Source organism: Engystomops pustulosus, chromosome 2 (assembly GCF_040894005.1).
Source record: "Engystomops pustulosus chromosome 2, aEngPut4.maternal, whole genome shotgun sequence".
In the NCBI taxonomy this organism is placed as follows: Eukaryota; Metazoa; Chordata; class Amphibia; order Anura; family Leptodactylidae; genus Engystomops; species Engystomops pustulosus.
In genome coordinates, this window is record NC_092412.1 from 141,344,129 (window position 1) to 141,370,929 (window position 26,801).

At 38.7% G+C, this 26,801-nt stretch overlaps 1 protein-coding gene across 2 annotated transcripts in view; it reads left to right on the forward strand.

Moving 5' to 3' along the window:
- CSMD2 (CUB and Sushi multiple domains 2) overlaps nt 1-26,801 on the forward strand; it is a 648,217-nt gene that overhangs the window by 484,281 nt on the left and 137,135 nt on the right. For both annotated transcript variants that reach the window (XM_072136727.1, XM_072136728.1), the window contains 4 exons: nt 4,506-4,832; nt 7,941-8,135; nt 17,615-17,753; nt 19,857-20,044. In XM_072136727.1, the coding sequence (XP_071992828.1) occupies nt 4,506-4,832; nt 7,941-8,135; nt 17,615-17,753; nt 19,857-20,044 (849 nt within the window). The remainder of the gene's footprint in view (nt 1-4,505; nt 4,833-7,940; nt 8,136-17,614; nt 17,754-19,856; nt 20,045-26,801) is intronic.

Genomic DNA, 26,801 nt, shown 5'->3' on the forward strand with positions numbered 1-26,801 from the left:
TTCATGCACCTCATTGATCATTTAGAATATAGATATAGAAAATACATAATATAGACAAAAAATGGTCAGATTTTTTCTATTACCTATGGACACATAATTTTCTACTGAATTATTAAAACTTTGTTTCAATGTTAGTTACATCTAATATATGTATGTGTGTATGTGTGTGTATGTCTAGTAAAGGAATCTGCACTGTTGTGCTTACAATCACCAAATTTTGCATAGCCGCTCTCTGTGACTTGGGGAACGTCATATATGAGGTTTTGAGACAAAATTTTCACCCCACGCTTTCCAAAATACACTTATTAACCACCATATACAGGAGCTGTAGCAGTTAGAAGCTGAGCCGTGATTGGTTGCTATTCTGACAGAGGTCAGCTCATTAATATGAGCTCTGAGCTTTGACTAGCTACTATGAGTTTAAGACAGCTTATGTGGGAGGTAAGATGGATAGGGATATATATGGATGAGATTTATCAGAAATGTCTAAGGTAAAACTGTTCCAGTTGCACATAGAAACCAGTCAGAGATCAACTGTAATTTTAAAAACAGCTGCAGGAAAATTAAACTTGAGCTCAGATTGGTTGCGTTGGGCAACTACAACAATTCTGTTCTCAGACACTTCTGATAAATCTCCACACAGAGACAAGACAGCCAGAGACAGAGACACTCAGAGTCAAATACATAGACAGTCACAGCTAGTCACAGTCAGTTGGAGACAGACAGAGAACACCAGATTCAGAGAAAGAGACAGAAGGAGACATAAACAGTAGTCAGAGAACACCGGATTTAGAGATAGAGAAAGTCAGAGACAGTTAAAGACAGAGACAGTAAGAGAAACTCAGAGACAGAATTGGTCAGCAAAAGTTAGAGACATAGACAGTCAAAGAAAAACTCAGTCAGAGACAGGCAAAGATTTACAGAGACAGACAGAGACAGACAGAGACAGTTAAAGAGACAGACAGAGACAGTTAAAGAGACAGACACAGTCAGACACAGACAGTCGGAGACAGAGAACACAAGATTCAGAAACAGTCAGAGACAGACAGAGACAGAAACGCCCAGAGACAAAGCCACACTGGGTCATGAAAGAAACTGGAAGCTGTTCAACTGCTTGACAACATACTGGTAGTGGTTTTTAAGGCCAATTTCTCTTTAAGGAGGAAAATAGTCCCAATTTCTGACCATGTGCCAGGAATTTGTGTTATTTCAGGACTTGTATGCCAGAAATTGACGTACAGGCTCTAATAAATTCTTTTCTATAGCTTTTACACTACAAATTATTCTGATAGTATTGGCATTGATTCTATTGAATGGCTACATTTGGCATACATTTGTCTTATGGCCTACACAAATGTTATACATGGGGCGGATTTGCCTTTTCTGGGGCTTAAAGTTATGTTATGTCTGGGGTCCCACCAAATGCACTGTCCTGCCTGCATGGCAGTGGTATAGGTTAAACTCTGTGGGCATGGGACATCTACCATCAAAATCAAGCCTGATAAACCAGGGATACTTACTCATGGATCCAGGCACTATGACTGTGGTAATATTCTTATATTTCTTATCTATGGCCTCCTTCCTTCTAAAATCTACTCATTAGCATCCTTTAAAAGTTGATTTTAGAAGTAAGGAGGCCATGGATAACAAATATAAAAAGATTACCACCGTCAAAGTGCCTGGATCTAAGAGTAAATTTCCCTGGTTTATCAGACTTCATTTTGATGGTAGCTTTTCTTTAAGCAATCCCAAAATTGTTCTGGAAGAATTTTTGGAATCACAATACTGTATGGGGCCCCATGGCCTCTTGGGCCCCAATAAATGTCTTTGATTTGTTTTATGGGTAAAACCACACTTTATGGTAGACTGGCACAGTATCACTGTCTAGCTGTTGTATATGTCATAACAGGAAACATACTTTTTTTTCTTATTAGAAATGTAAATAATACAGTTACTGTAGATGAGTAAATAATTGCAAATGTTGAAATAACTGTAAAAATCAACAACCACTATCGCTATCTACATAGCCTCAGATTTTATAGGTTGTGCATTTTAGGACTGTTGCAAAAATACCTACAAAATCAGAATGTTTATCGTCGCATCACTGTAATAGCATGTAGCTGTACCACACCGTTAATAACCTGCTATTAGGGCCTTCTAAATTACACCTTATTAGCAGTATTTAAGTGCAGGCGACTGGTACATAAGACAGGTTTATTGAACCCAGAGGGAGATAGCAAAAGGTGACAATGATGGGAAAACAATGCATTAAAGCATCCCCCCCTCCTGCTTCGGAAACATTGGTATAAGATGGGTGGTGAAAGGGTGCCCGAAGGTCAGTGTGGCTTCGTAATGCTGTCCAATTAAAGATCAACTGTGTCACACAGAACTAATATGCTAATGGATGCTGCGGAGCCAGCACTACCTTCCTATGAAATAATAAGTGACAAAAAAAATCATAGTCATAAAGAATTAGTCTACTGCTCTGCCGCAGAAAGCCATTCAATCTAGAGGTCATAGCAAGATTGAAGAGCTGCAGAGGACTCTGTGGTTGTAGTCACAGTTCCATGATTACACATTGGATATTATCACTACACACCGCTATGCTGGTCAGTACTGTACTTTGCTCGGCATGACTTCTTATTGCTATGCATGTCATTCTACCACTCTGCATGCCATTATATTCCATAGCACATTGCATGCCTGCCTTACAGTACATAAAAACAACTTCTTTTACGGCTTTCTACATTTTAAACAGAATTCCTACTTCTCTTATTTCATGCATTTTAACACATTTGATTAAATAAAAATCAATGAATAGTCAAATGTATAGACATTTATACATGACTGGCTCTGACTGGATTAAGAGATGGATAAGAAATTTACATTGTATTTGTTCAATTGCTTTATGGGCTTGATATACAATGGAAAGATAAAAGTCTAGTGTGATATTGTAATAGCTGCTGGGTCCTTTTCTTCACATACCATACTGTCTGTATTATTGTCAGGAAATCATACTCCTCAAAACTATATTTTAGGTTTTTTTTTTGATAATTATGAAAATAAAGGAGCCCTCAGCTTTAGCATTAAACCTTTTACTGATATCAGAAACACTCTGTCATTCTGCACTCACAATGTTACAGCAAATAGTAATGCTGTATTTTTCAACTGTAACAGACAGTAGATTTTTAACGCCTACCTTACACCAGATTTACAGTATCACACTGACTTATGCTGGATGATATATCTGGAGAATCTTGGAATCACTATGGCTCACAGGAGGACATTTATCAGGGCTTGCATTCAACTGAACAGTCACCAGCAATAGCACAATAGAATCCCAGCATGGCCAGGCCCAGGATTAGGAGGCTTGAGCCTCTTGATGTATCCAGTGGAGTTCATCAAACTCTTGCGCACAAAATGCCAGCAAATAATAAGTGTCACCCATAGTATCTTACAAGCACACTCTATTGCAATACCGTACCGCTGACATGTAGAAACATACTGTATTAGCACATGGGGAGATGTTTTTAATGTATTCAACAAATACATTGGCAACATTTCTAGTAGTGTTTAAAACTAAGCCTAGACAGTTAAAAAGCGGATTTCATCAGAATCAGCTCCTGAGATTTGTCGCACAAAGGGAAAAAGTTAATTAATTGGGGAGATTTATCACACACTGGTGTATGATGTATCAATTGTAGATGTAGAATCCCCACCCCTGCATGTGCAAAATATATTGAGTGGCTGCAGCCTCCAGATAGGCCGAATGTTGACACCTCCCGTCACTTCCACCTTCATAACCCTCCACACCCACTTGGCATGGAGGTGTGAAGGTGTGTTTTAGGTTACTGTCTAAAACACATACAAATTGTTACAAAGCATGTTAGACATGTTAGTTTTTTGAACAAATAACCCCAGGGCACTTTTGTATTCCATTAGTTTATCTCCCCCATTGTGTTACTCCTTAACTTTTATCTACAAAACCATAATCCCTTGAATTCTTGTTACAAATTATGTAATCTTTATTAGTAAATCTGTCTCAGTGCAATTTAAACCTAGCCCATCCTTCAAATTAATTTTTTTTTTAATCATCTATTTTTTACCAAAAATATTAATAAATAAATATTGCTTTTGCTATCTGAGGAGTATAATTTCTATTAGAAAATTATTTAATATTTTAATGATTTTTGTTGAAAAATTATACCTGGTTTTCTACTGGTTTGCACATTACATGAAAGTGTATGCTCTTATGGAAAACTATACATTATAATTATAAACTATAAAATTATAAATGAGGCCAATATATACTGCACGGTCTGCAATATATTTTTTTTTTACTTTTTAAACATACTAAACAACCAAAGAAAAGGCACACTTTCCTCACTAGGTATAATTTTCATTGAGGATTTCTGAATTCAATTTTCAACTATTGACAATGTATAAAGCATACATATAATCAATATAGTTTTTGACTTTGTTTGCCATTGTTTGATTTCCTACAGTTTCTTGCTTCTTTAATTTCACCACCCCATCTGGAAATGTTCTGTCTCCAAACTACCCCGAAGAATACAGCAATCACTTGCACTGTGTATGGCTTATCATAGCCAAGCCTGAGAGTCGCATCCATTTGGCTTTCAATGACTTTGACGTGGAACCGCAATTCGACTTCCTGGCAGTGAAAGATGGAGGTTCTCCAGAGTCACCAGTCCTGGGAACTTTCTCTGGAAACCAAGTACCACCATCATTAACTAGCAGTGGTCACATTTTGAGATTGGAATTCCAGACTGACCATTCTACCGAAAAGCGAGGATTCAATATCACATTTACAAGTAAGTTTAATTTGTCATATCTAATTGTATTGTTCCCTGCCTGCAGTGAATTGAACCTTACCGGTAGGCGCAATCCCACTATCTGAAACATGCTGAAAAAGTGATCAGGTGTCAAGTGAAAAAACTGCCTTTTTTTCTGACTTGCAGCTGTTGGAATGTGTAGCAGACAGGTGGAGTATACAGGAAGAGTAGTCAGAAGAGGTAATACCTAAGGGGTAATGTAAGTTAATGTCATAAGCACAAGAGAAGCCAGGAAGTCCAAAGTCTAAACACAAGATTTTACATGAGGTACAAAATCAAGAATACAAGTGTCAACTGACAAAGAACACCACAACAGCAAAAGAGAAATAAGCCACAGGAAGTTAATCTCTGATAAAGAAATCTAATACTAGGTTTGTTTTATAGGAATCAAATAGGATAATTGAAAGTGACAGCAAAAAAAAAAATACTCACTTTTAACTCCCGCCTACCACCCATGCCAGCCCTCGGAACAGGAATGTGACAGTAATTAAGATAAACCTTTTTTATGTCACTTTAAAGTTGTCATTGTTGTAGTCTGTACTATAAATATATATTATACAAGATCCAATTGTCTTAATTATTGTTAAAGGGAGCATAAAAAATGCTACATATTGTCAGGGGAGGGGGGGAACTACAAAAACAATAAACCCCTTATATTCACCTACTCCTCCGCTCCCATTTGCCCACTGCACATATTACTGTATTACTGTCTGGTCTCTGTTCCTCTTCAGAGGCCAGCAGTGATGAGGCGACAAAAGCCTCGGAGAGCACCGCAGAATGTGAGAATTAATGGTTATTGTTTTTATAGACATCCCTCCCCCCCCAATAAAATATAACATTTTTTATTCTCTTACAACATCTTTAAAGAGTTTCTGTAGGGTTGAACAAACATGGCATCTTTCTCTCATTAGCAGTAGCACAGCTGCTCATGAGCTGAGAGGGATATTTTAGCTGGAGACCTTTTTAATAAAAACTGAGCTGCAGACATTTATCTTTACTTCTGGAAAACCTGTTTAGTGCAACATTATTTAAAAGTGATCAGTCTATAATATGGAAATATTTTTTAGGGTTGCTTGCATGATGCTTTTTTTTTAAAACAACAATGAAACTTTATTTGGAGATACAATGCAGATACATTGGCATTTGGAGATACAATGTATACAATGAGTAAAGCACATAAATGGTGATCTTGCAGGAGAAAAAAATAAAGGAGAAAAAAAACAGGAAAGACCATACAATTATACAGTATGTATATTTGGTCTGCTACCATAGATGAATCGTCTCCACAGTAAAAAAAAAGAAAATAACTTGTAAAAAAGATCCAGCAGGTTTATAGTCATGCATGTGCAGTGTGTGCAGTACAACAATGGGTTCAAATAAAGTGTAGCACATGCCCTTGTAACAATAAACAAATTTGAAACACAAACACAAAGCACCCAACCACGCATCTGCACCATATTCCCACCCCAGGGCCACCTCTTATGGTGTAACCAGAATAGGGCAAGATGGCAAGAGAGAGAGGCGGGATGTGCAGCCAACCAAAATCTGGCTACTGTCTTCTTAGCGTAATACAGAGTTTCAGTAATGAAAGCTCATTCTGCGGTGGATTGGAACAATTCAGGGTCTACCGGGAGGAGACACAGCTTAGGGTCTTGCATAATGACTTTTTAAATCAGATTTTAAATTTGAAAAAACTTGCAGAAGACTAATGCAGACTAATGCACACCTGTCAGCAGAAATTAACCTTATAAACCGGTGTGTTATAAAGCAGATTAATACTTTTTAGACACACATATATTTATCTAGAATATAAACTTCAACCTTTTGGTTTCAAAACTCCATCAAAACCTGATTAAAACTTGTACCTGATAAAACTTGTAGCACTAATAAAAGAAAGCTTGATTCTTCAGCACTATTTTTCTTCTACTTTACACTATCCTGGGCACAATGTCTTATTTGGAGTTTTCCCAAACTTACAAAATGTACTGTAAATTAAATTATCTAACTCATTAGAGAATTATAATTATACATTGTATAAGTGATAGAAATACACATATATAACCATATGCTTTATATCAATTTCCCATACTAGTAGCTTCTTACTCATTGATTAGCTATGTAATATGATTTGTACACAAATTTATGACTATGATTTAAATTATTTATAATATAGCATCTACTGTGCATCTAGCAACAAACAACGCAATAATTAGATGAAATCCTATACACAGTGCCATATAACTGAGTGCCATATAAAGTCAGCATTAAGATTGGCTTTTCTTCATGTAATGAAATGTGTGGCTACTCATCATTGAATGCAAATCACTGCACATAATATGCCTTTGTATGGACATCTGCAATGCAGCTTCCTATGCCAACTGTTGCCACAGATTGTATTTTCACGTTATTGTTACAGCCACAGTTGCTGGTCCCAAACAGATTTTTGTGTATGTGACTTCCTGTAGTGATAATGTTGCAGCAGCAAAGCTTCTGTGAGAACCTGGCATGAAGTATATGACCTTGTTTTCCTACGTGTAGAACAGCCAGAGACAGCCAGCTGGATTATTCTTGGTGACTTAAACCCCATTTCCTTTTCATCTCTTCATGCTTTGCTTTGCTTAAGTGAAGTCCAATAAAAACAAGCTAATATTTAGAAATGCTGGAAATTATTTATTCATAAATGTATAGCCATATCCATCATATGCATGAAAGGAAATTGTGTTAACCCTGCATTAAATAAAGATAGAGGTGGGAAAATAAGATTCCTCATTAATTAAGACAAGCATTTAGTGAGACATTCCATTATGGAGCTTGATTCATAAACTATTTCCAGCCAAAAATTGATGATAATCTTAACGACCTGTTTGACGGATTGTAAATAGTATAGATTATTTATGATCTCCGCTGCTTCATCTCATTTAATCCTCTATTCGGTTCAGCCACTACTATACAGAGATGTGGTGAGGTATGTAACACAGTAGGTAGTCATTGAAAACAGTATAAAATGAGTGATGGGAAGGATAGCTTGTATAAATTGGCTTGGTCCATAGCATAACTTCCTAAACTTTTCATTGCCTCTTTATCCAGCTTTCAGACACAATGAATGCCCTGATCCTGGCGTGCCAGTGAATGGAAAGAGGTTCGGAGAGAGCTTGCAGCTGGGGAGCTCAGTGTCCTTCCTATGTGATGATGGCTTTATCCGGACGCATGGCTCAGAAACCATCACCTGTATCTTAAAAGAAGGAAATGTTGTCTGGAACAGCGCAGTACTGAGATGTGAAGGTAATGTCATTCATAGGGAATCTTTCAACATAGTGAGGTACAGGAACACAATAAAAATTTAAGTAGTGTCAGATGTGTCATAATATATACCCGATACATCCTATTGATGTTGGGTTTCTGTCATTATGACATTATTTGTGTTAAAACCTCTAATAAAGATGTAAACATTCACATAAATCCTCTACAGTATAATCAAGTATGTGAGGTGCTGGAACAATGGGGCACATTTACTAAGGGTCCGCAGACCGCATTTCCGCCGAGTTTCCCGACTATTTCTGCATTTAACAGGGGCTTTTGGTGCACGCAATCAGATTTTGGCGCAATCGCGATGACTTTCATGCGACTGAAAGTGGCGGGGCGTGGCTGTCAAACATCCCGACTGATTCAAATAAGCGCAGGATTTAAAATTCAAATTGTGTCGCAAGACATGCACTCACATACACCGGGAAGAAGAAGGTGAACTCCGGCGGACCTGAGCGGCACATGCAGGATCTCGGGCGCACGATCTTGTTGAATCGCGGCAGACTTCATCCTCATCGGACAACGCACCTCGGGGATCACACAGGAACCGGGTAAGTAAATGTGCCCCAATATACTTTATAAACGTGCACTTTCCGTCTTACGCTTTGCTCCTTAGCTCAATCACATATTTCCTGAAATATTCAGACTTCAAAGGAAGTCATGACCATTAGAACTATCCCTTCTTTGCAGTTAAAAGTTATCCTTTTCTGAGATGCAGCAGGACTGTGAAGACATTTGCATTTGTTGAAATAAGTGATGATTTGATGCCATTAAATTAAATTACTTCATGTAATTAGTAAAAATAAAACAGTCTGACCGGAGCTCCTTGTGTGTCCTTTTATATATCCTTTGATAAATCGACGATTTCACTCTTTTCCCAACTATGTTCCAAATTCTTCAGTACACTTCCACACAAACGGTATTTGGATGGGAATAGATCGCTATTCAGACAGTTTTAAGCTGCGTTTTCTTGCATCCTGTAGCCAAATTGTGTACAGCTACTATAGAAGAGATTAAGCAGCAGATAGGGTAGTATGTTCAAATATATGGAATTTATTTTATTAAAACATACTCACAAAATAGAATAAAATCATGTGCATATAAAATCCACCATGTGGACGCCAGACTCGCTAGTTCGCCCTAGTTTTCTGTTTTAATATTTATTAATTATTTTCCGTTTGCCTCTGTGCTAGATCTAGTAAAATACATTTGTGCTTTCTAAACAAAATAAACCTAACTCTACAAAATATAACACCATAGGAAAGGCCAATATTAGATCTGTAGAAGTGCAGTTCTCAAATTCTAAACGTATAGGGGCCCATTGGACCCCAGTAAGAACCCCTTCTCTTATTACTGTTAGTAAGAGATGTACCTAGTACTGCTGCTATGTCCCAGGTATTGGAATATGGCTCAGATACATTGAGCTGTAATACCAGATGCGGCCACTGTACGTGGTGTGACAGATTGGGGCAGATTTACTTACCCGGTCCATTCGCGATCCAGCGACGCGTTCTCTGCGGTGGATTCGGGTCTTCCGGTGACTCACTAAGGCAGTTCCTCCGACGTCCACCAGGTGTTGCTGCTCCGCTGAAGTCCACGGAGGTCCGCCGGAGTGCACAAGCCTATTCCTGGTGAAGGTAAAGGCGACAGTTTTTTTTTTTTTTTTTAAATGCGGTGGTTTTTTCAAATCTGTCGGGTTTTCATTTGGCCACGCCCCCCGATTTGCGTCGCGTGCATGCCGGCGCCGATGCACCACAATCCGATCACGTGCGCCAAAAACCTGGGGCAATTCAGGGAAAAACGGCGCAAATCAGAAATATTCTGGTAACACGTCATGAAAACGCGAATCGGGCCCTTAGTAAACGACCCCCATTGTCTGGAGAAGTGGTGGATGGGGTATACATTTCCAAAGGTATCTCACAACTACATGTTTCTAAAATCGACCAGGATGTCAGTTCTTTTGCAGACGTCTCTGCATTGATTATTCTGAAACCTACTGGGGACCTGTGTTGCTGGAGTGGGGAAGTGAGGGAGGGCCCCACTCCATCCAGACAGTCTGGGTTTTGGGCTGTCTGTGTTATCTGTCTACAGCTGTGCTGGGCCGATATAAGCTGAGCGGTGCTGACCCACAGGGCTCACTCTGCACATGGGGAAAACAATTGTGAGCTGACCCGCTGTATTGTTTGGGAGGCTGTGCCGTAGGCGCAGTCCAGATGGCCTAGGACAGTGATGGCGAACCTTTAAGAGACCGAGTGCCCAAACTATAACCAAAATCCACTTATTTATCACAAAGTGCCAACTTTGCATTTTAAGCAGTAACTTATTGCTATTTGCTCTTCAACATCTATCAATTGTATCGGCCCCTTGAGGCCACATTCAGACCATCATTGTAGCTTCTCACCAGGGTGTCTCTGTACAGTAAGAATGTAGGGTTTAATATAATGGTAATAATGGCCAGTGCACCTGCATGTTTATCATAAGACCATGGATAGATTTTTATGAGCTGAAAGTAAACAGAGAAGCTATCTATCAAAGGACAGCAAGCAGAGATCTTGAATACGGTGAGGAATTAATACAGAAAGTATATAGGGAAATTGAAACTTTTTCTTACACAAACCATGTCAATTATTTGCTTACAGAGGATTTGAGTACAGAGCTGTATGAAAGATTGTTTTTACTCAACAAATTGTCCTTCCTAGTGACAATATTTAACTTTCCATCCCATGTAATGGGAAAAAATCCAAATGTGGTAAAAATTCTGCTAAAAAAATTTTCTTGTGGGATCTGTTTTTATGATTTTCACTGTAAGCTCAAAATAACAACAGATTTATTCTTTAGATCGAAACGATCACAGAGATGCCAAATGGTTTTATAGGTTTCATTTTGTATGAATAGATTTTAAAAATTATTTTTCCCTATCCTAACGTTAATAACTTTTTCATACTTTGTTGTACGGAGCTGTGTAAGGTGTCATTTTTTGGCATTTTCATTGCTACCGTTTGTGGACTGTACGACCTTCTGACCTCTTTATATGAAAAATTTTATTTGATGCAAATTGTCGAAAAAGTGGAAATTCGGACATTTGGGCACCATTATTCATTACAGGAATAACCATTTTTATATTTTGATACGGTAATACCTAAAATTTAGTTTTATGATTATACAGGCAGTCCCCGGTTTACGTACAAGATAGGTTCCATAGGTTTGTTCTTAAGTTGAATTAGTATGTAAATCAAAAACTGTATATTTTATAATTGTGGATCCAGGCAAAATAGTTTTTTGCCCCAGTGACAATTGGAGTTTTAAATTTTTTTGCTGTAATGTGAACAAGGATTATCCATAAAGCTTCATAACAGACACCTTACAGCTGATCATTGCAGCCTGGGACCATAGTAAAGCATCCAGAGAGGGACAGAGGGGTCCGTCTTTAACTAGGGGTCATCTGTTAGTCGGGTGTCCTTAAGTAGGGGACTGCCTGTACTTGTATATTTATTTTGATATCAGTTCTAGGGAACAGGGAGTGATTTGAAATTTTAGGTTTTTTATATTTTTTTAAACTTTAAAAAAAAAACTTTATTGTATTTTTATATTGTAGAGGATCCCAGGGGGGCTGATCACTTTCACCATATGCTTCAATACAGTAGGATTTTGCAGAGCATCGGTCTCTTACTCAGGGCAGGATTAAGGTTTGAACGCTGTGCTCAGCACCATGGACAGCATGTCCAATCACATATACAATATATTACAGGGAAGATTCCCAGTTGTTGTTGCAGCTTTCTGTGTGGATTTTCAACTACAAGAGCTATTGCAGATTTGATTGCAGCAATTTATTTCTGTGGTTATTCTGGTCTTCTTTCATATGCAACATGACCACCTTCCCACTGTAGATAGTATGGTGGCTTGCAAGATGCTGTCTACTCCGGATATAGCCTTAAAGATAGGTATCCTCTGTCAACTTTTGTTGGGGTGCTCAGACATGCCCTTTTTCCCTTTTGATTCAGAAATAGAAGGATGTCCTTTGACTCACCTTATATATCAGTCTGCGAAGCTACTCCTGCACTGCATATTATTTCACTAAAATTAGGACAAAACTACACAAGTGCATAATTATTCTCTCAAATACTGGATGAAAGATGTATAACCCTATGACCAACAGACATTCTTCATTTAGTTCGAAGATGAAGGGGCTGAGCCTAAATAAGTAAACACATCAATACATTTTAAAAAATGATCCTATTTATTTTGTATCTAACACAACAATGTTTATAGGGAAATCCATAATTAATTTCCTGCTGAAGAAGTGATGTGCCTCGAAGATAAAATCTGGAAAAATGAAACATGCAATACTAAAACTGGATTAAGTAATTCTGTACCATCAACACCATACTGCATAGAGATATGGGGGTCTCTGTTAATAGGACAAAACCCTGTGAATGTGAATTCTCATAACCAAATTATGACCTTACCCATGGTTCAAACAGTCATGTAAACAAATCATATGCAAAGAAATTTTGTGATCATCCAACCCTAGAGATCAGAATATAGTGATAAATGTTTTCATTAATTTTTAGTGGGGTTTTGGCTATGGCTATACAGTAAATGATGGTTATTGGCTAAAACAAGCCATGTTTATGCATATGGATGGAGTCATCTGAACCTTTTCCATATCAGGAGGAAAGAAACCTGTGTAAGAAACAAAAGAGGCAAAGAACTGTAGTTTCCCAAACTAACCAAAACAGGTTGAATCCTTCCCAATCTACAGTGCAGTGACCTTCACTACACACAAAGCCATCCTTAAAATTAGCTAGTTTAATCACATTAAGAATAAAAATAAGTTGTACAATGCAAAATTGGCATTAGATAGTGAAGAGAAACTTAGTCCCTGCCCTGGCCACTCCCAATATGGTTGTCACCTCCATCCATCCATTCACATAGGAAGAAGTTTCAGCATACTAAAATCCAATCTCCAAAATCAAATTAAGAAAACATGACCATGATAAAAGCTGGTGTTCAGGAGTAAAGTTCTACATATCCAATCACTGTTGATAGTTTGATTTTCATTTTGGCACAGAAAACCCTCTCTCCCCACAATTTTATCTCAAGTTGTCTATAATCCTAACTGCAAAATCAGCCAAGCCATGGTTTAAGGAAGACTTAGGAAGCATTGCATGAGTATCAGGATTTGTTGCCAGAGGAAGGAAGAATTAAACATGTTCAATTTTAAGAAGCCAACTCATCTTTTTTTCTTTGCCCATCACTTCCTTAGATATGTGTTTTCTATACTCCTTATTGTATACCATTGCATGTCCTAAGTGGTGTCATCTACTTACTGGGCACAAACTTTTGCTTTGCCTCATGCTATAATCATGTTATACCTGGCCTCCTGGATCTACAGTGTTATGTGTGGGGGTTTCTAAATTTGTTTGTCTGCCATTGATACCAGATACCAGATCTAAATGTGTTTCTAGAAAACTCGAAATAAGAATATTTGTATAGCATATGAAAACATCCCCATCAATCACTGAATTAATAACAACCTGATTGGGTTAATATATTATATCACAAGTCATTCTTTATATAAATGCCGTTTATGACATCTAATGAAATGCTTTGCCAATCGTGGTGCCCAAACTGCCTAAGGAAGAAGAACAGTGGTGAGATGTCATAGTGGAAATCTGTATTCCATGCAGATAATAAGACTCTAACAGTATGCGCAGAATTCTAATAACCTATTATCACTGACACATTATAGAGCTCTGCAATTATGACCCTGTACTAATTGGTACTTATACACACACCAATGAAGACTGACACCGGCTAACCTTCTCATAGAGACCTGCTAGGCCATAACTGTCTAATATAATGCAGCTACAATTAACCCCTTTCTGTCAACATTTTGGTCTTTTACACTTCCATTAATATCTTATTATTGTTAAGTAAAGGTCATTGCACAAAATAAAATTGTTTGCCTTTGTGTTGCAAACAATTTTCCATTCAATATATGACATCAAAATGTTTCAACTAGGTAGAAGTTATTCTATATTAAGGTTGTCCTGAAAATAGTCTTTAGTCTTTTAAACATTTCTATATATAGGATATCATTGCAAATTTTGACATCTTATATGAGCTTTTTTTGTCCATTATATTATTGATGACCAGTTTCTCTACAAAGGAAACACTCCCACTCCATTTTTGGTGCTGAAAAACAGTCACCCCTGAGCACTCTCACACTGCTACTGAGATTTCTGTAAATATTTTGGGCAATAGAAATAATGTATTGGGTGGGATTTGAACTCCAGACAGTGGAATCAACAATGTGAATGACAGGCTCTCCTGTCACTTTTGTAGTAAACCTTAAAACCATAATAGTAATGTTTACCACTACAAGCAAATTTCAAGATATTTCTGTATATTATCATCGAAGTATAAAAGTCTTGAGTTCAAATCCCAATACACATTTTTGAAATCTACACTTGTGCTTTGAGCAAAAAAATCCAAAGAAGTGGCACGCCTGAAGAAAGTGGAATTTATTCACTCATGGTACAGTACAATGTTTCAGCTCTTCATTGAAGCCATTTGCAGGTTCCAATAAGTGCTGAAACGTTGTAACATGGGTGAATAAATCCCAATTTTGTCAGAAGTCTTTTGAGGCAAGTACCTGAACCAGGACCTGATCCTATTTCACAGTTCCGCTCCAGACTTGCATAATTCTACATGTACTTGTATTAAAGGTTTAAACGGATATCCATATAATTCCAGATGACACAGATGCTTCATTAACCTATTAATCATCCTATCACTCTAATTTTATTGCTGTATATATCTGATTGAGGGAGAGTTGAATATAGTTTTACTGTTGGTACAGGAAATATGACATCCACTTCTGAGCATTACCTGAGTTGCTAATAGGGCTTTGAGCAGGGCCATAAATGCACAGGTAACAAAAATAGAAGCTGCTCTGGGGCCCTCAGTGTAAGGGGGCCCCAGCACCCGACCTGACACTCTAAAGAATGGAGGGTATGTATATTATCCTGCACATTGCACAGCAAAATATGTATACAACAGTGTACATCATCCATAATACACAGCATGAATCGGCATATCAGATAAGAAATGGTACAAGAGAGGGAGGGGACAACAGAGCAACAGGACTAAGGATCTCTTATATCTCATTCCTGCTATGTACTTTCCCCATGTGGTCAGCAGATGCTGGGACAAATCTGCATAAGTGTATAAATGTATACATGAGTGCATGAATGCGTGTGTAAGTGTCTAAATGGGTGTATGTGTGTAGAGTGTATAAATGTGTGTGTATACAAATATGTATATTTTTGGAGGGAGTAGGAGGCCCCATTCAGAAGTCTGCTATGGTGCCTTGCCCTCCTACTTGTTCCCCTGGGGTTGAGGTATGTGTGGTTTCTGACTGAAGATGTGGTAGAGGTGCCTGGCAATGGTGATTATACTCTACATACCTCCTATTGTCCACAGCAAAAGAAGCAACCTCTGACTGAAGCTATGGTGGAAGTGCATGACCACATTTGCTCCTCACATCTCACACAGCAGGAGTGGTCATTGACTGCTTGTTTTGCTCCGGACACCTCCTATTGCTGGTAGCACCTGTACAGTCATACTGGTATTATGGGTGATGTGTGAGGAGCAGAAGTTCCCTGTCAATGCACCTCCACTCCTTCCGTCTGCTACAACTTCTGCCTCATCATCCTTTTATGAGCTGGAACTTACTGATATTGCTCTCATAAAAACATATTTTCCTTTTATTCACTAATTGTAGTAATACAGCTACTTAGATCTAGTGATGTGATGTACATGCCACATTGATTTAAATGCTGACACTGGCTTTGCTTGTAACATTTAAAGAGTTAACAGCTGCAATCAGTGCCAGCACCTATTGTGGTGTTACTGGTCAGGTGATTGAGCTGAACCGGACCCAAACTTCTGACTGAAATGCAGGTTTGGGTACCCGAACACACAAAATTTGGCACAGACATGAACTTTGCACTCTGCTTAACATTACCTACAAAATATCTAAGAACAAATATGAGAAGACAACAATGTTTCTCTACCAACATCATACTGAGCAACAGAAATTCTCTCATCTCTCCAGGTTTTAAGTCTGGACCTGATCTATCTTTCCAACTGCTGTAAACATTAAAATTTAGCAGTACACAAGGGGTTTGTAAATGCAGGAAACAATCATAAAGAAGGACACAAAGGAATAAAACGGTGCTAAGAATAACTCCTCACTGCAGGATCTTCAGAGTCAGCACATCAAACAGTGTAGACAGGGGGCAGGTCAGTATTTAACCTGCCAATAGGTGTGAATCTAGAAGACAGGGTCATAAAATAAACACACGACTTGCACCTTCTAGCCAAATAACAGACATTACTGGAAATTACCCTTACCAGCATAGCACTGTTTACACATCAAATGGAAAGGTGATAGAGTGAAAGCAAAAAAACAGAAAACAGAAATCAGTCCTTGAGGAATCTTTGTTACTCACACAGATCCTATAATTCTCTAATGTAATACCCAGCAAAGGCACTCTGAGAATCCTAGCATCTCCTTTGGGAAATGTTACATCTATCAATTCCTGTTTTAAAGGCTTGTCACTGGTCACAAGGGTAACTTATTTTTTATGTATTAGCTAGAGATAGGGCACAGTTCATTGCTCGTAATATCTCGCCTTGACATGCAATGAACTTAACTGTCCTATTATATTTACAGCTGAACTAATGAGTAATTGTTTAAGTACAGTAAACAGATACACAGTTTCCGTTAAAATCTTTTGCTTATAGTAGAAACAAAACCATTTTCTTATTAGGAAATTATTTTTTGTATACTTAAACGTCGGATTTGAGTAAAAATTGTTGTATTGTACTTCCAAAGTTGCATACATACATATACCATATATACTCAGGTATAAGTCTAGTTTTTCAGCACAAAAAAATTGGTGCTGAAAACCCAAAATCGGCTTATACTCGAGTAAAAAAATAGGTTTTAGTGGTAAAAGTATGACAATCTTGTGTGCTTGGGGGAAGCTTGAATCTCCAGCAACATTTACCATCGTGGAAGGTGTAGATGAAGTTTACTTTATTACTGTATTTAAGTCATAAATGATATACTATAAAATGTATATTAAATGTGTAAATCACACAAAGTTTTTCTTTCACCCCTGTGACAATAACATTTTCATAATTTTGGTCGTCACGGGAACAAGGATTAACAATAAGCTTGATTGCAGACACCTCTCACAACTCTTCTGAGAGCTTCACCAGAGGTCACAGTAGGCAGAAAGGTCTGTTTATAGCTAGGTGTTGTCTGTAAGTCGGGACTGCCTGTACTTATATATAAGTTTAATTAAAGGTTATCGGTATGTTTGTTGCTAACACATAACATTCACTAGGTATATTTTGATGATATCCTACTTCTCCTCTAACAGCTCCATGTGGTGGACATTTGACTGCTCCAAGTGGAATGATTTTGTCTCCTGGATGGCCTGGCTTCTACAAGGACTCCCTAAACTGTGTGTGGGTTCTTGAAGCGCAACCTGGATACCCCATCAAAATCACATTTGACAAGTAAGTTTGGACGAAATCTGTGTGACCTAAGGAAGACTTGTTTTCTATAAAGTTCTGTAAACTTTAAACACATTAGGGCAAATAATATTGTTTGTGTAATTTCTTCATTTTGTTCCCTGTGTTTGTCTAATGAAAAGTTATTTAGTTTTCCAATATACTTTCGTTATCAATTCTTCATGGTTTTCTAGAGCTCTTGCTATCATGCAACAGGAAGCTTCATTATTTAATTCATGTTGATCAACATCGGTCCATGGTCATGTGATTTCATACAGTTGCACGGCTCGTTATATCACAAAGAGTAATCAGAGCTGTGTGTTATAACGATTCATTCACCTGTGTGACATCACATGACCAAGGACCAATGTTTATCTACAGGAAGTAAACAATGAAGCTTCCTATAGAATATCAGCAAGAAGAGATGTGGAAAACAGTAAGGAATTGATACGGAAAGTATATTGGAAAATTATATAATTTTTCAGTACACAAAGAATATCAATTATTTGCTGGAATGTGCTTAAAGTGGACAACCCCTTTACATATTGGAAATGATACAGTAATGTTAAAGGATATCTACCATCAGGAATCTACTTTCTGAAGTAGATTCCCTCTCCCTGCACTATCCCTAAATCCTTTTTGTCTAATTTTTTACTTGGCTTTCCCTAAAATAAAATTAACTACATTGATATGCAAATTAACCATAGACTTGATAATATGGTAAGATCAGGTAGAAATGCCGTTACATTAAATATGAGAGGTTTTATATTAATCTTCACTAAAATTCAGCACGTTACCCCAGTCAGTCTTCTATAAGCATAATATAGGAAAATAATAGGTAAATAAGCCAATTATTGATGCTTATGGGGAAATGCAATACATTTATTTTCAAAACAAAGAGGGATAACTATTATGTGTGCCACATGTATAATATAGTTTATATAATATATTTTAATAAAAGTGGTACACTGTGAAATGCACACATCTTATGGCACCATCAATTCATTTCCCGTGCAAATTTGTTTTCAACAATGTGAGATTTAAGTCAAAGAAAAAGTAAAATGTTTGAAATAATGTGCAATAAAATTCCTCTAATCTCACATTAATGTGATATGATTGATGCTGGATAATCAATCATTCAGGATTCTGTGACACAGAAACAGATTTATAATATTTTGTGTCTTGAGTGACTATTAGTCAGTTCTCTGTAGAATTTTTGTGGAGCTTCTAAGCCTAATAATAAAATATAACAACTGGAGGTAATAGCAAAAGGTCATTAATAAAACTTTAGATATGTTAGAAATAAGACAAATAAAAAAAGGCAAATCGATTTCTGCCATACTAAATATAGTATTATAGATCTGTTGTTTTGTTTGTTCATTTCTGAGCTCAGAGCACAAAGACGCCTTTCAAGCCTTATATGTAATTGTTTTGAAACAAAAACATTACAATAAGAAGAGAAAAGTTATGCATGTACATTTAAATGGAATATACTTTTCAACTATTTGGTATCCATGAAATTTTTGACAATTTCCTTTTTCTCACATTATACTTGTTTTCCTTTGGAATGCCTCTCAGCATTTAGGTCTACGGGATCACCAAAAATAGCAGAATCCATGCTATTTTTGGCATTTATTTAGACTTGAATCGATAGTAGCCTACTGTGCGTTTGGCCCGGCTTCAGTAAAGGGGTCATCAGACCCTTATTTTTGTGATGGTGTGGGTAGGGGTGCATATCACTATCATTAAGGAGGGGTAAGAGGGAGGGGTAATAATAACTTATTTCCAAACAGAAAAGAGGATCAAAGTATTAGGGTATCTTGTGCCAACAAAAATCATATATAATTCAGTTTTCTAACAATGATTTCATAGCACCATCATAGATTTAACAGTGCATATTTTTTATGCTTATGCATAAATGACAAACAGAAGTATACTAAATCTTTTCCTACAAATAGGACTGCATTAACAAAATACCACTTAATTTCTTCATTTTGTGCCCTGACATGGGAAGGCCGTCGGATTTAATGAGGTTTAACATCCTTACTGTTGATCTTATTAAAAGTATAAATTCCATTTACTACATGATGTCATTTACTGCATTTGCAGGTTTAAAACTGAAGTAAATTATGATACTCTGGAGGTGAGAGATGGAAAGTCTTACTCTTCTCCCTTGATTGGGGTCTATGATGGTACACAGGTTCCCCAATTTCTCATCAGTACCAGCAATTTCCTCTATCTCCTCTTCAGCACGGACAAAAGCCATTCTGATGTCGGGTTCCAAATTCGTTATGAAAGTAAGTCTTTTTCTGTATCAATTTCAATACAACACAAAATAGCTGCATGTAATTGAACACAAATTTCAGCTGAAAGTCTGTGCAATTGATCAAAAGTAGAAAAAAAAAGGCAAAAAAAAGAGACTAGCTGGCGGTATTTCGTTAAAAATAATTACTTCTACACGGTGAAAAGAAGGTGGAGGCAAGTCTTGAAGGGATTGTTCATTTGTGTAGCTGTAATCTCAGCAGGCTGGGCAATGTACCCCTCAAATACTGAGAAATTGGCGTCATTGTGTTAGCTGGGCGGCTGCATGGTGTTTGGAGAACTTAAATCTATTAGAAGCTGTTCCGCACTCTGCAGTCTGATCATCTTTATTGATTTTCTTTTACCATAACAACTAGAGTAATGACTTCTGGACAGTATTATTGAATAAGAAAGATGCTTTTATTCCTCCTTAATTTGGATTCTTTTTCCTTTTGCTTTGAATGAGAGCTGCCAAAAGACCATTTTCTAGCAGCCTACAGTGTTTGACTCTGTAGGTGCATTTTCAGAATATAGTTATGATTGTATTACTCCAACAGTTATTCATTATATGATATACTGAGGAGAAAATAGGTTAAATAATGTATAACCATATAGATAACAACTTTATTTACTTCCCCAAATTACAAGAGCAGTTCAATAAGTACCTGTGTTAGAAATGAAGACACCATTTTTTCCCCCCAAATTTTTTTTTTATTTTTCAGCATAGTCCCCTTTTAGACAGATAGACTTCTCCCAATGTTCCTGCCATTTTTTTTAACCCCTCCAAAAAATTCTTGGCGATGACTTCCTAGTTTGAGCTAAAAAATTTTCCTGCGAACCATTTCTTCATGTTAGGGAACAATAAAAAGTGGCAGGGAGCCAGATCGGTTGAATGTAGCAGCAATTCATAACGCAATTCATTCAGTTTGGCGGCGACAACTCTGGATGAATGTGCTGGTGCGTTATGGTGTTGAAACAGCACCTTCTTTTTCTCCAAGTGCGGCCGTGTCTTCTTCAATTTTTTGTCGAAGCGGTCCAATAACTCTCTGTAACATTGTCCAGTGATCATTCTTCCTTTTTCTAAAATGTCCATGAGGATGACGCCATTCGCATGCCAAAAAATTGTTACCATGACCTTTCCGGCCGATGGGACCGTCTTCGCCATCTTTGGAGCAGATTCACCGGGAGAAATCCATTGTTTCTATTGTTGCTTAGTTTATGGTGTATAATGATGAATCCAGGTTTGCCGGGCGTCCTGGTCGTTCCTCATCAAAAACAGATGTTCGCCCACGTTTAAATTTGTTGAACCAATATCTAACTGTGGTCATAGATGGCAAAGTGTCCCCAAAAACAGCATTCAACTTTGATTTTATCTCCCCACATTTTTTCCCATCCAAAAACAAAAAGCGAATTACTGAACAATAATACTCTTTTTCCATCTAAGCGAAAATCACAAAACACGACTTACTCAAATGGCTGCCAATTTCAAACTAACCTATCAATCAGTCTGCAATTTGTTTTGCCGTCATTTGATAGATGGCAGCACATGATGATAACACCAACTTCCCTCAGGAATGCCCTCTGTCGTCAAACACGGGTGCTTATTGAAATGAAAACACCTAGCACCAACTCACACTGTACACCAGATATACAATAAAAATGTTTATTGGATCTAAAACTGGAACATATGTGTAGTATACAATTCTATGTTCAAAATGTGAGAACGTATAGGACCTGCAACATAAAAAAGAAATATATACCTAAATCTTCACTTAAATTCTATGATGTATACTAAGTAAACAAAGTAAACAAAGGAAACATCACATTAAATGCATTTAAGATCACAGGCTGGGCGAGGAGTGGGGTGGCACTGAAGGGCCCAAGTGCCCACCTGTACAAAAAGTGTGAAACTGATTGAAAATGATAAAAAAAATTACAAAAATAGCATAGATCATAAAGTATGGATTGTAATATCATAAAATCATATATGTTCGTTAAAAAGTCCAGATAGCAAGTTCTTTGTACTTCATATGCTTCTTGTAAACAAATAAAAAATAAAAACATAAAAAAATTATCGTAATATTGAGCTTTCTATTTGTCAGGGAGGTATGATGTCATTCCAAATCAGACTGTAAATCAGTATCTGGCCATTCAGGATATAAATGTCACGTTTTAAACTTTATACTGGTACTTGTTGCAACCTTAGTTGTGTGTTCTTTTGGCAGCTCATATAATGGGGCAAATTTACTTACCCGGCCCATTCGCGATCCAGTGGCGCGTTCTCTGCTCTGGATTCGGGTCCGGCTGGGATTTAAGAAGGTAGTTCCTCCGCCGTCCACCAGGTGGCGCTGCTGCGCTGAAAGTCATCTCATCGCGCCGGAATCCACCACCTCGGACCAGGTGAAGGTAAGCGCTCCCCAAGCGACACTTTTTCGGTTTTTAAATGCGGCGGTTTTTCCGAATACGTCGGGTTTTCGTTCGGCCACGCCCCCCGATTTCCGTCGCGCGCATCCCGGCGCCGATGCGCCACAATCCGATCGCGTGCGCCACAATCCCGGGGCAATTCAGGTACAATCGGCGCAAATCGGAAATATTCGGGTAACACGTCGGGAAAACGCGAATCGGGCCCTTAGTAAATGACCCCCAATGTGCTCAGAGCTCACGTGAGGCCCAGATACATGGGTGGTGAACAGTCATATAGGAGAAATAGTGGCTGTGGTGGAAATGTCACTTCTATATGGTGATAATAAGTATATAAGTGAGCTGTTTTCTCCAACTAAATATGGGGACTCATGTTTTGTCGACCACTTTCTTCTTGGAACAGAGTGCCGCGATTGTGTGGTATGGAGCCACAGGTTCTTACCTCTGTGTTTTACTTTTTCACATGCGCATGTGAGTATCTTCCTAGTCTACACAGCTGGGTTGTGATTTCCACGCTGTTGCTTCAATCCTCTCAGATGGGTTATGGTCTCCACAGTAGAGGTTCCTCATTGCTGGATGCCAAATGGGTTTATCCAACAATCTCTCCACTGACAAAATTTACTATTAAAGAGCAGTATGCTGTGCTGTTGTATGTCTCTCTCCACGAAAAAAATATTTCTAGCTAGGCGCATTTCCGAGCCTCTTCTCGGCTTCTTCCTCAGTAGCCATGGGAGCTTATTGAACCTCCCTCGTATTTAGCTGCAGTGAACCCAAAAATCCCCTCATCTTTGACTGTTCCCTATTATAAAATTAAACAACTGTTGGCAGGAAGCAATTTTCTTTAGGGCCCAGTTGCAGTTGCACTCCCTGCGACTGTGATCGTTATGCCCCTGCTGTTTTCTATAGTAAAAGCAGATCTGCGTCTAACTGCTGATGAACCCCCTATATTTTCTCCCGCTTAGGGTTTCCCACATAGTATAATGCCCCCTTCCTGTGATACCCCTCTACTTATAATGCCCCTTTTTCTTTATCTCCCTCATTATAATTTTTTCTAACAACCTCCTTTTACTGCCGCTTTTTTTCTAGCCCCTCACTTATAATGCCCCCATGAATAAATACGTACCTTGTCCCATTCCTCTTTGTCAGTAGTTCTCTTTTCTGCTCTGCTACATTGGCTTCAGAGCCTTGAATAGTCAAGCAAGGAAAGAGGAGAGGACTGCTGCAGGGGAATGAGTGAAAAGTATTTGATTATTTCTCTTTTCATGAAGTCTTTAGCAGCAGCCCAATATTAGGCATTCCACGGTCCTGTCTAGGGCAGCAGACCAGCATTTGGAGACTGTGGCTTCATATCTTAACTTCATCATTAAGCTAGATTTGTCATGTTGAATACACTGTGAAAGCAAAATACTTTTGTATTTCTTAACCAGACAGATGTTCTGTAGTTCTATTAGGTTTCTACAGAAAGAAAATTATAATTTTTAATTATGTTTTCTGTGCTGCCTGCAACTTCTGCCTTAAGATAACCTTGTGAAGACCTGCCCCAGAAAATATTTAAAAATGTTCCTGTTCTGACTTCATTCACACTGACAGCAGCCATACTAATATCTAATTAATGTATTTCCTAGCTTCAAGACATCTGCTATGAAAATGTGACTACTCCTTACTTGCCTTCCAAGATTTTAAGTTACTTCTTTATTTCAAGAATTTTTATGTATGCTGAAGTTGAACATAAAAATTAATAGATCAAAAGAAAGACTCGTAAGCTTGCAGTTCACAAGATGATACAATATAATACTGTACGTCATGATGATCCCATTTACTCCTAGATTAAGGGAGGATTTATTAGCAGTTTTCTAACATATACCATCATTCAACCTGCACATAACGTCTTTCTTTGGAAGTAAAGTTATGAACAGAAATCTGTGAGATAAATGCCAATAAGTACAGTCAACAGGTTCAGCACATTTGCTGCACGTTTGACTACTTTTATTAACCAGAAACCTTCAGATTTGTAAACAATGAGCATCTAAATTGTATGTAGACTAGAGATGGGATTCGCTGAATTTTTAGAAAAAATTTGATGCGACCCAAATTGAATCATTGAATGACATTGAAAACAGGTATACCATGGCTGCAGAGAGCCTGTAGGGTGTTGTAGAACTTTGTGCCATGTTTAAATATGCATAGGGAGCGTGGTTTGGTCTTCAAACAATGCTGTGTTTAAGTATGACAGGCACATGACAGCCGCCACTCTTAGAATCACTTCACTCTTCAATTCCATGGGCACTTACAGGGGCCAACTCCACCAAATAAGTGAAGCTGGACCGCAGCCTGACAAGGTAATGTCTGTTCCAGCTTGAAAGGACTGAGCTGAGGGCCAAGATCCCACTATAACATCAAAGAGTGCACTCTTTTTACAGTGACATCAGATGATTCCATAGATAACGACAGAACATGTAGAACCCCCCCAAAAGAGTGGAGAGGGTGTCGACAGAAATTTTGCACCAACGTCACTGATCATTTTGCCCTTCTTTTCATCCGTCAGTGTCTGCTTTTAATCGGTCATTAATCCATCAATATTGCTAAAGCCAAAAAGCCAAACAGGAGAGGATCCAGAACGGAGATGGCCAGTAAATGCGATATTTGCATGTCCTCTGTGTTCTGTATCCACTCCTGCGTTTGGCTTTAAATCCTGAAGCTTTTCATTCCTTCTGACAGATGAAATAAAGGGGAAAACCAAACATAGTGGCAACGTCATAGAGTGGTGGAGGGTGAAAACAGCATTATGAAAATCACAGTGTTCCAGGGAGACAGCGGTTAGTTGGCAGCAGCATGAGTAGCCCACAGAGTGGCGCATTGACAAATTATGGAGGTGGCAGCAACATCGTAGGCCGCAGAGTGGCACAATGAATTTGAAGTTTGAAATGAATTTGAAGTTTGAAATGAATTTGAAGCTAAAAATTTTAATTGAAATTTGAAGATTAGAGATGCCACATGCATCATCCATTACAATTTCCCTGAAAATGTTATGTCTTTGCCAAAAAAGAACTTCATAGTTGGCGGTGCCAGAAGCAGCGGCATGAAGTCAGAGAGTGGCACGATGAAAAATTCTTTAGGTGGCAGCAACATGGTAGACCACAGTGTGGCACAATGTTAGAGCGTGGAGGTGGCAGTGGCAGCACCAGCAGCATGAGCTCAGAGAGTGAGACAATAAAAACTTTGGGAGGTGGCAGCAACATGGTAGGCCACAGTGCGGCACAATGTTAGAGCATGGAGGCAGCAGTGGCAGCAGCATGAGGTCAGAGAGTGGCACAATTAAAAATTCGGGAGGTGGCAGCAACATGGTAAGCCATAGTATGGCACGATGGTAGAGCGTGGAGGTGGCAATGGCAGCAGCAGTATGAGGTCAGAGAGTAGCACAGTGAAAAATTTGGGAGGTGGCAGCTGGTACAGTGTGGCACAATGTAAGAGCGTGGAGGCGGCAGTGGCAGCAGCAGCAGCAAGAGGTCAGAGAGTGGCACAATGAAAATTTCGGGAGGTGGCAGCAACATGGTAGGCCACACAGTGGCACAATGATATAGTGTGGAGGTGCCAGCAGCAGCAGGAGATCAGAGAGTGGTACAATAACAAAGTGTGGAGGTGGTTGACAATTCCAGTCCCTGGTAAAGATGGTAGGAGGCAGATGGAACAACTGGCAGCAGATGTATGGCATCAGGTGGGTTGCAGCATCAGAATAGTGGCTGAGGCAGGTAGTTAGAATACAGACTCATTTCTCAACATTTGGGGGAGGCGTCATGGCTGATCTAATATGATGCATAAGGCATTGGTGTGTTGAAATGCTGGCCAATCCATGCCTGATTCATCTTGACAAAGGTCATTCTCTCCACATTACAAGTGGACTAGCGGGTTTTCCTTTGGGTAACGATGGCCCCACCGCACTGAACACCCGCTCTGATGCCACACTACTGACCAGGCATGTCCTGCTGCTGCTGGAGGCCGCTGTCCTCCTCACTAGATGGGTGAAGGAAGCTGATCATTAAGGACTCCAGACTTAAGCTCCAGCTGATGGACCTGCTACTGCTCCGCCACCCCCCCCCAGCAGCCATGGCATTAGTACGTGAGCGATGACTGCCAGGAATCCCCTCTTCAGAACTGTTAGAGGATGGACAATGGCGCACATAGGCAGCTGCACAGTACATCTCTGTAGTATGCCAGCTGTTCCTTCCTCTCGGCAGCTTGGAAAAAGGCAACCATTTTTGACTGGTAGCGAGAGTCCAAGAGGGTGGAGAGCCAAAAGTCAACCCTATGCCGGATGTTACTAGTTAGGCTAAG